Genomic DNA, 10,201 nt, shown 5'->3' with positions numbered 1-10,201 from the left:
GCGCTAACCTGAGGCTCGGGACTCGCCCGGGGGTAATGGGCTCAGGAGGCGAGAGTTCTCGCTCCACTGGGACCTCTTTCGCAGTTGTTGGCGTTAATAGCACTAAAGTGGCTCATCCTGGCCAGAGCGAGCTGGGATGGCCGCGGCTGGGGGTCTGCGGCTGGGGTCTGCGTGTTTAGGAAGCTTGAATGGCGTAATCATCCTTGAAGGATAGGCGTATCTAAGTGACAGGAGTAAATTCATCGGTCGGAAAACTTCCGTGAACCCAGCACATGGGGAGGCAGAAGCAGGGGGGTCGCTAGCCAGCAATAATAATAATAAATAATTAGTAATAATAGTTGTTGTTATTTTAAAGTTAAAAAAAACAAAACAAAACACAAACAAACCGCACTCTAGCTTGGCTGGGCATAGTGGCCCCAGCCTATAACCTTAATGCTTGAGAGGCAGAGGCGGACTAGTAAGACACTGCGGCAAATAAATAAATAAATAAATAAATAAATAGATGCTGCGCCCTGGTTGGAGCACACGCGCAGGTAGTGAAGGTGGAGTCAGGATCGCCTTAGCCATCTGGCTTTGCGACCCTGAGGGACTGAAGGAGTCCTCTCCGCCCGTTTCTTGATCTGCAAAATAAGTGTCCCTTCCAGGGTGTGTGTGTGTGAAGATGACATTACATAATGCTTAGCACTGACGCCGGTACACAGTGAGCTTAGCTAGTTGCTAAAGTGAAAACACTAAAAATAATGCTGGTGCTGGCGAAGATGGGAAGCCAGCAGAAGCTGACTGCGCATGCGCATCTTTCAAGGCCCGCAGCTGCTGAGCCCTTGTCAAGGTTCTCAATGCCCTTTGCCCTTTGCCCGACTAACCCCCCTTGCAGGACTGTAGTCCAGGAAAACGGTGAGAAAAGAGACTTTAAAAGCCAGGACATTTGTTCCTGGAAAACTTATTTATAATAGCAGCCTGGAACGCAGTCAACTTCAGAGGGAAAAACTAAATAAGCCACAATGTCTGCCTCTTAAGAAATAGAAAGCACATTGCCACCAGAAATTAGATTTTCAAAGGATATTAAACATTGACAACACAACATGGTGTGAACTTAGAAGGTTCCCAAACTCCATATATATTATATATAGTCTGAGTTTTGTGGGGGGCAGGGAACAGCGTTTTACTGTCTAATTTGCAGTGATTGCTTTGGATCTGGGGAGAGAGACTTTCTCTTTCTTTCTTTCTTTCTTTCTTTCTTTCTTTCTTTCTTTCTTTCTTTCTTTCTTTCTTTCTTTCTAATGTGTGTGGTCTCAGACCTTGAAGATAGCTGAGGTCGAGAAAGGCTCTGGATCTACTGTTTGGAGCTAATTATCTTTGATCAAGTTCTTGCAGGCAGGATTCCTGCCCCTCAAAAGAGATATTTTTGTTTTTTGAAAGAAAAGACCTCCCTCATGGAAACAGAAAATCCCTGTGGAAATCTCTTTTGTTGCCTCTTAATTTTTATTTTTATTACTAACGTGTTTTGTGTGTATTATGAGGGATTTGTGTGCCATAGTGTGTGTGTGTGTGTGTGTGTGTGTGTGTGTGTGTGTGTGTGCCATAGTGTGTGTGTAGGTCAGAGGTCAGAGTTCTCCCCTTCCAGCTTTATGTGGGTTCTGGGGGGGGTCCAACTCAGGTTATCAGGCTTTGAAACAAGTATTCTTACTCAGTGAGGCAGCCCCTGGCCCTTTTGTTGCTATTGTGAAAAGCCTCTTTATCAAAGAATAAATTCTTAGACTCAGTGGATCTATGTCAGTGCCTACTTTGTTCCAGGGTCCAACCTGCTCCTTCTAGTTATGTCTGATGAACCCCAAAATCAGAAAGTAAACTCGACAATTCCAGACCTGACATTTTTTTTTCAGATGGAATACAGAATTGTTTTAAATCTCTCCCTGCCTCTAAAATCCAACGAGTTCAACTGATGTTGCATGAAATATGTTTTAGTTGGAGAAAAGTTGTCATTTTTACTCTGTTTTAGATTTTTTTTATATGTTTTGCACACATGTACGTCTGTGCACCACATACAAGCCTGGAGCCCACAGAGGGTGCTAAACGCCCAGAACTGGAGTCATGGACAGTTGTGATTATTGAACTTGGCTCCTCTAGCAAAAACAAATGCTCATAACTACTGAGCCATCTCTCCAGACTTGCCCTGAGCTTTTCAAGTTAATGAGGTCCAGCCAGGCACAGAGCCTCAAGGCCGTAATCCTAGCACTCTCGGGAGGCCGAAGCCCAAGAATTGCTGTAAATTCAAAGCTAGCTTGGTAGCTAGCTTGTGTAGAGGGTTCTAGGTCAGATAGGGTCACATAAACAAAACCTTGTTTGTTGTTGTTACTGTTGATGGTGGTGATAATGGTAGAGGATGTAGTTCACCTACCAGAGTGCTTGTCTTGCAAAGCCCTGGATTTTACCCCAGCACCGCCTAAAACCAAATATTGTGGCCTATGCTTATAGTCCCAGCACTTGGGAAGTGATGACAGAAAGATCATAAGTATGAAGTTATCTTCAGTTACTAGAGTTCAAGGCTAGCCTGGGCTACCAGAGACCCTGCTCAAAATAATGATGACGATGGTGATGGTAGCAATAATAATACCAGTGTCTGGTTACTGAATCCTCGCATTGTGTGAGTTTTGCAGATCTCCTCCCCCACGCCAGCAACCGTACAATTTCTATAGTGGCTTCTGTCACTATTTTCTAAGTGGCTATTGACCAAGGCATCTTCATTCTGTAACCTGCTACCTCCTCAGCTCCCATTATTTCTATCTCCAGTGATGTCATGTGCCTCTAGACTGCAAAAGAAGCTGCCGAATTGTGCCCATGTCCTTGGGATCTAGCTCATTACACCCGTCAGGTGAATGTCAATGAATAGGAGGGTAAATGCAGGACTCCAGTACATGAACCCAATTACGTCCCTCTGTCCCCAGCTGGGTGGTCCCCCAGGCAGCTCCTTCTCGCTTGACATGCACATCCATCCTCTTATAGAGGAGGGTCCCAGGCAGGCACCTAGCACAGCACACCAACAGACAACAAGATGGGCCTGCCACCCGCCACACCAGCTCAGAACTCCTGGGAACCAGCCGTGCCCCGCAGAAGCTCCAGGCTGGGACGGAGGCAGAATGGCTGTGAGACCCTGTGTTTATCACGTGACCTTCCCAGTGGCTGCCGCCCACCTGTGCCTCTTCCTATAAATAAACACGGTGAGAGAGATAGAGGACAGAGGTGGGAAGAGCTGGATGAGCGCAGCTTGGTGTCCATCCTCCATCCCCACCTTCTGGAGCAAGCATCCTTCAGACTGAGGGCCTTAATATGGTCATTTCTGCTGGACACAACTGACGCGTGGGTGACAACTCCCCCACCCATACCTTGTCATCACATCCAGCCACACCCTTTGCCACCTTCCTAAGCTCCAGGGTGGGAGCAGGGTAATACTTACAGCTATACTAATACTTGTTTTCATTGGTTCTCAACACAAATTCGCTCCATTACCTCCAGATCCTGAAATTCGGGGATTTTATTACCCATCCCCATTGGAGAAGCTGAAGCTCCCAGAGGTAGAGTGACTTGCTCCAAGTCATCAGGCCAGAAGGAGCTATGGGGGAGAATGGACAAAAACACACCAGACTGCTGGCTCCATTTCTCACCAGGGCAGAGTCAGCAATGCCATTAGTCCTCCTCCCCAGGTTCGTGGGGAGCACCCCCACCATGCAATGTCATCTGGTCCCTCTCAGGCTCATGGGAAGGACCTCCTCACAGGATAGAACCTGGTAAATGTAGACACCTAGAGCAGCAACTCCCCCAACCTCTGCAACCCGGCAACCCAGCACTCTCCACCCTGGCCCTGCAGTGCCCCTGCCCTTATTGCCTGTCTTAGTTTGGATTTCTGTTGCTGTGAGGAGACGCCATTGACCACAACAACTCTTATAAAGGAAAACCTCTAACTGGGGCTGGCTCACAGGTTTAGAGGTTTAGTGCATTGCTGTCATGGAGGGAAGCTTGGCAGTGCGCAGGCAGGAGTGATGCTGGACAAGGAACCACAAGCTCTACATCTGGATCTGGGTCTGCAGGCAGCAGGAAGAGAAAGACACGAAGCCCGGCTTGAGCTTGAAACCCCCAAACTCACCACCCAATAACAGGATCCTCCTGATCCTGTCAAATGGTGCTGCTTCTGAATGACCAAGCATCTGAACACTAGGGCCTCCAGGGGCTGTTCATACTCAGACGACCACAGTGCCCTCGCTCTGTGAGCCTGATCTGCTGGGCGTGTCCGTTTCTCCCTGTGAGTCCCTGCTGCCATAGCAAGAGCTTTGCATCTTATTTATCTCTTCACGGACTTACCTGTGTCTTGCATGAGTTTGTGCACCAAGTAGACACTGACCCCTGCATGTTGACAGAAACGCAATGAGTGACAGAGTCAAAGGGCCAGGCCCAGAGAAGAATGAATGGCTTCTTCTAGGAACTGTTAGCTGAAGGCCACTGTCCCAATCCGATGCTGTGTTTCTGTCAGGTTTTTTTTGTCCACGAGTTTGTGTGGAGGTCAAAGGACAACTTGAGGAAGTCAGCTCTTCTTTCAACTATGTGGACACCAAGGATCAAACTCAGATAGGCTGGCTTTGTGGTGAATGCCTTCGGGTGCTGAGCCATCTGCCTGGCCCTCGAGTGGTTGGATTTGTTTGTTTTGTTTGCATCTGCTGTGCACACATCACAAGAGGTTAGTTTACATGATTTTTATGTGCACTCAAAACACATATATTTAGCTAGGAAGATAGCTCACTTGGTAAAGGGTTGACCTTGTAAGGATAAAGACCAGAGTTGGAACCCCCAGGACATATTTAAAAAGCCCAGGATGGAGCCCATGCTTGTAATTTCAGTGCAGAGGAAGCAGAAAGAGCAAGACCCCAGGGCAGGTGGTCAGTTGCTGTACCTACAAGAGGAGCCCCAGGCCAATGAGGGACCCCATATCAAAAACCAAGGTAGATGGCAGCCAAGGACACCATCGACTTTCTCTTTCACCCTCTGCCCACACATCCATGCACACGTGCACACACTCACACACCAACACACGAAAATACATAGACTCTCAGTACAGACGATGCTGTCAGTAGTCACACCAGCCTCCACTGGCAGCTTGACTCTGTCACTTCTTGGCTTTGTGACCTTGGACACATTACTCGGCAGCCGCTCTGTGCCTCATTCTCCTCACCTGTCATAGCAAGCTATTAAGTTCTGAGATGGAGCCAGAGGAAGCGCCCAGGGCAGTCACTGGCTGGGAGGAACGGCTTAGGCTATGCTCCTATTAATAACTGGGCTCCGTGGTGGCCAAACGTCTGGAGCTCAGCGTAGCATCCACCCTTCCCAGGGTTCAAAGCAGAGGGCCAAAGCCACTTTGGGAGCTCTCATTTGAAGGATGTATTGGCCCTCAGAACACTCAGCATCTCTGCACTTGGACTCTCTCTGTAGAAGCCCTCTTTCAGCCTTGACAAAACTATTTCTCGAATAGGGGGTCAAAGGGTATGTCAGGTGCGTTTGCTTATCAATTGACACCTGTGTGCAATATCCTCTGCCCACAGCATCACCCTCTTCCACACCCCAACTTCAGTGTGCCCAGCAATATCTAGAGAACTTGGTCCCTGTTACACTCAAGTTGTGACACACAATGTCCTGGGTGAGGCCCGGATTTCTGACCAACTTCCCACCATGTCCCAGTGGCTCCAGGATTAAGTATCACAGGGCAGCTAGCACAATCTCATTTTGTAAAGATAAAAGGTAGGCTACAGAATGAACTCTCAGCTCTAACACTGACCCAAAGATGGGAAGATAGCCCTGAGGCTTTCAAATACTTCTGGAGAGTGTGGTTTTTTTTTTTTTGGAGACAGGGTTTCTCTGTATAGCTCTGGCTGTCCTGGAACTCACTTTGAAGACCAGGCTGGCTTTGAACTCAGAAATCCACTTGCCTCTGCCTCCCGAGTGCTGGGATTAAAGGTGTGCACCACCACGCTCAGTGAGAGTGTTCTTTCTTTCTTTCTCTCTTTCTTTCTTTCTTTCTTTCTTTCTTTCTTTCTTTCTTTCTTTCTTTCTTTTTTTTTTTTTTATTTTTTTTTTTAGATTTATTTATTTATTATATGTAAGTACACTGTAGCTGTCTTCAGACACTCCAGAAGAGGGCGCCAGATCTCATTACGGATGGTTGTGAGCCACCATGTGGTTGCTGGGATTTGAACTCCGGACCTTCGGAAGAGCAGTCGGGTGCTCTTACCCACTGAGCCATCTCACCAGCCCCCTTTCTTTCTTTTTTTAATTATATGTAAGTACACTGTAGCTGACTTCAGACACTCCAGAAGAGAGAGTCAGATCTCCTTACGGATGGTTGTGAGCCACCATGTGGTTGCTGGGATTTGAACTCATGACCTTTGGAAGAGCAGTCAGTGCTCTTAACCACTGAGCCATCTCACCAGCCCGAGAGTGTGGTTTTAACAGTAAGTTTTACCACTGTGTTTAAGGGGTGAAATCATAATACTTAGCTGGCAGGAGAGACGTCATGATCTAGAAAGTGGTTTTCCCAAGGTGTGCTGACCCTGTGAGGTCCCCAAATGTGGGGAAACTCAACTGCACTATTTGTAGCAGTGGAGCACTAGAGTCACACTTTCCCCTCAGAAGGATAAAGAAGAATAACAAAAGCTCAGTTGCAATGGTCCAGACAGACATCTTCAAACTGTATGCCCAGCCTAACTTGATGGTGCTGGTCACCTTGGCTCACATCCCTGTCCTCTCTAGGCTGGCTGAGAATAGCGGCTCTGGATGAGGGGTATTGGGGCTGGTGTTTCAGCTCCTGGATTTCTGATGTGGTTGGCATGGTTGTTAATGAGGGTCAATGCACACCAGGTCTGGGCTGGGCCTCACACAGACATTCTATTTTGTCATTGTGCCAACTCTACAGATTAGATAGCTATGACCCAGAAATGACCCAGAGGTAAGGTCTGGGTGGTTCTCCCCTAACTGGAAATCCCTTCTCACTGGGCTCATGGTCCACACACTTCTAGTCTCTGTTCCAGCATTATTATCCTGTATGAGTTAACAACACAAGCCCTGCCCCAGCCCTGCTCTCCACTCATCACCCCCGGAAAGAGTCATATTTATTGGCATATGACCCCTCCCTTTTCCACTTGACTTTGAGCCACTTGTAGGTGGCTTGTCACTGCCTTGTCTCTGGGGTCTAGCGGGAGCTAGCCTGCTCAGCAACCACACATTCAGTGGGTGAAAAAAATGGATAGTCTCTAATGCCTAGGGCACTTCCCTAGTCTCAGAACATAGAAGTGACCCGATAACCCTCTCTTTCTTGGCTTCTTTGTCAGGAGTCCTAACTAGGTCCTTCTTGATGCAAAAGTGAGTAGCCGAACCTAGATCCAACTATCTGTCTGTGTGAAAAGGACAGGCAAGTATGGCTGCAAGAACCCCTGGTTTGAATAGCACTATTTGCCACTCTGGGCCTGGCGCTCATCCTCTTGGAGCCTTAGAGTTCAAGACAAGAACTTTTGCCTCTCCTCGGCAGCACTTCCTAGGTATTGGGGCCTTTGCACTTCCTGTCCACTCCATCAGGGTGTCGGGCCCCTTCTTATCAGTTAGGTTCCCTTTCAAAGGTAATTTCTTTGGAAAACCTTTGCCCCCTTCTGGCTAATGTGACTTTCCAAGCCCTGTTGGTTTTCTCTGTTTCTTCTAGTACAAACGCTCTTCTGTGTCCCGTCTATCCCACCACCTGTAAGATCTCTGAGTGTAAAGTCCCTAGCTGTTCTGCCGAGTTTTGTGTCTGTAAACTTAGGAAGGGGTCTAGCTTATCATGGGCTCCTGGTAATTTGTTGAATCAATGGTTTTTCTTTCTTCCTCCTAGAACCAGAAACACTGAGGCCCCAGGATAGGAAGGAATATGCTGCAGATTTTTGATTAGTGTCAGAACCTAGACTAGAAAGGCTAAGTGGACTAGGGTTGACTTTGGTCAGCTGACTGCAGCAGCCTGTGGGTGCCAGATCTTCCCTCTAAGGCCTCAGTTTCTCCACTGGGAATAACTGCTGAAATGAAGTAATCATGACCACCACATACTAGCCCATTTCTAGAGTTAGCACCCCTAGCCATCACCAAAAGTATTATCTTCGGTGCAGCATCCGTATCCCAGAAACACAGGTAAGTCTCCCGAAAGCCGCAGAAGAAGAAAACGACAACACCCATGGCGCCCCGCGTTGCGTCTGCGCATAGTGACCAGTCCGCGAATCCCCGCGCGCCATCTAGCGGCGGCCTGGAGAAGCGCTCCGCTCGGATCCCCGAGGGGCGGGGGACCCGCGGCGCACGCAGTCGGGATATTCGGCTGCAGCCGCGAAGCCGGGGGCCAAGAGCCAGAGCAGGAGCGGCGGCCGGATCGCAGCCCGCCGGGCCCGCCGCAACCATGGGCAACCGCGGCATGGAAGACCTCATCCCGCTGGTTAACCGGTTACAGGACGCCTTCTCCGCCATCGGCCAGAACGCGGACCTCGACCTGCCGCAGATCGCCGTGGTAGGCGGCCAGAGCGCCGGCAAGAGCTCGGTGCTGGAGAATTTCGTGGGCAGGTAGGAGCGGCGCGGACACCCGCATCACGGTGCCCCGGGTCCCCACCCCGGGATCCGACGGTCTGGGCGCTGCTCTAGCGGACCGAGCGCCCCCGCCCCCCGCTTGAGTCCTGGGGTCCGCAGCGCCCCCGCCAGCCCGCGGATATCAGTGGAGTCCCCCCACTCACGCCCCCTCGTTCACCCCATCGTCTGTAGAGCGACCTCGGCAGAGAGCTGTCCTTGATCGCCAATACCCTCACCGAGGGGGCCCACATTACTCAGCGCCTCACTGGGAGCTGAGAGCACCCAGAGGGCAATATCCCCTTCCTGGGCTCCTTGGAACCCGCTCTGACCCCATGGGAATTCCTGGTCGTGACAGGGGACAGCCCCCTCCCCCAGTCCCTAGAAAAGGACACAGCCCCATAGGCATCGGAGACCAGGCACAACCCCCCCACCCCGCACACGCACAGGCGCGCGCGCGCGCGCGCGCACACACACACACACACACACACACACACACACACACACACACACACACACACCTCTGCGGCTCCCGCCGCCATCCGTGCGCAGAGAGGCAGAGGGGGAGGCGCGGGCTGCGGTGCGAGGAAAGGAAGGGGGGGGATGGCAGCGGGAGGAGAAGCGGCCTGTGAGCCTCTACGGAGCAGCCTGCCTTCGCTGCACCCCTTGGGAAGGGGCTGCTTGTCAGCGTCCTCCTCCCCTGGCCTGGCAGAAGGGTTGTGATGGAGAGAAAAGGCGGCAGAGGGCAGAGATGACTAAGTCCAGGAGGCAGGATGGCGAGGAGGGGGGTGGTGAGCCATTGCAGAACCTAATCCTCCTCTGGCCTCTGATCCCACAAGGCTCTGGGAAGGCCAGGTGGCAGAGTGGAGGAGAGCCTTAGAGACAAAGGGTCTTGGACTTAGAGGGGGCAAGCAGGGTCGTGACCCCCCTCCGCACCACCTCCCTAGGCTCCTTTGGAGCTAGGGAAGACAGAAGTGGCATTTCTGGTTCTTAGAAAGAGCAGCTCATTCTAAGCTCAGGTGCACTCTGGGAAGGGGACTGCCAGGACCAGAGAGGATGCACCAGTGCTAACCTTGACCCCTCACCCGCTAGGTGCAAGCTCTCATCTTTCTAGAAAGTCTTGCTTTCTTGCAATGACCTTCATGGCTAAGGAAATGACAGGCGTGAGGGAGAGGGAGGCGGCGGCGGCCCCTCCTTCCAGAGAGGAACAAGCATTCTGTGGGGTGACAGCTGGGTCTAAGCCAGGTGCTGCTGGAAAACCTTGGGCAAGTCACTTGCCTTTACCAAACCTCAGTGTAGTATGGACAGACTGGAGGGTTGATGCCACCACTTACACGTCCTGGGAAGCCACTGTGAACCCACCCCGGGGTGGGGGTGGGGTGGCGGGAGGAAGGGGGCCTGAGTGAGAACCATGTAGTGGTGAGATGTAGACGTGCCACAGTGGAAGTAGCTCTGTCTGTCTTGTCAGCAGAGAGGAGCAGCTGTCTCTGGATCATGTGACCCCAGAGCTGCAGATACAGGCAAGAAACCATATAGATGAGCCCCTTCCCGGGGGTCCAGCAGTCAGGGCTGTTGGGGATGGAGGAAT

General features: G+C 50.8%; 1 protein-coding gene, 1 long non-coding RNA gene and 1 pseudogene across 22 annotated transcripts in view; 2 read left to right on the top strand and 1 right to left on the bottom strand.

Annotated features, from left to right (window-relative positions):
* Positions 1 to 3,970: 3,970 nt before the first annotated feature.
* Positions 3,971 to 5,903, bottom strand: Gm39787. Its single transcript, XR_866125.1, has 2 exons — positions 4,357 to 5,903; positions 3,971 to 4,079 (listed from the first exon to the last, which is right to left on the bottom strand). It is a non-coding gene; the product is annotated as a predicted gene, 39787 (long non-coding RNA).
* Positions 5,904 to 6,531: 628 nt separating this feature from the next.
* Positions 6,532 to 6,670, top strand: Gm52590 (annotated as a pseudogene).
* Positions 6,671 to 8,312: 1,642 nt separating this feature from the next.
* Positions 8,313 to 10,201, top strand: part of Dnm1 (dynamin 1) — a 44,879-nt gene continuing 42,990 nt past the window's right edge. For 17 of the 21 annotated variants that reach the window (XR_374058.4, XR_374057.3, XR_374055.3 and 14 more), the window contains exon 1: positions 8,313 to 8,613. Coding sequence is in view for 14 of the 21 variants with exons in the window: in XM_006497653.3 (XP_006497716.2) it covers positions 8,453 to 8,613 (161 nt within the window). In the remaining 7 variants the exon portion in view is untranslated. The remainder of the gene's footprint in view (positions 8,614 to 10,201) is intronic. The other 4 variants (NR_125959.1, NM_001368679.1, NM_001301737.1 and 1 more) reach the window with 1 other exon arrangement.

The sequence above is a fragment of the Mus musculus genome, chromosome 2, assembly GCF_000001635.26.
Source record: "Mus musculus strain C57BL/6J chromosome 2, GRCm38.p6 C57BL/6J".
Classification (NCBI taxonomy): Eukaryota; Metazoa; Chordata; class Mammalia; order Rodentia; family Muridae; genus Mus; species Mus musculus.
This window is presented reverse-complemented; position numbering and strand designations above follow the sequence as displayed.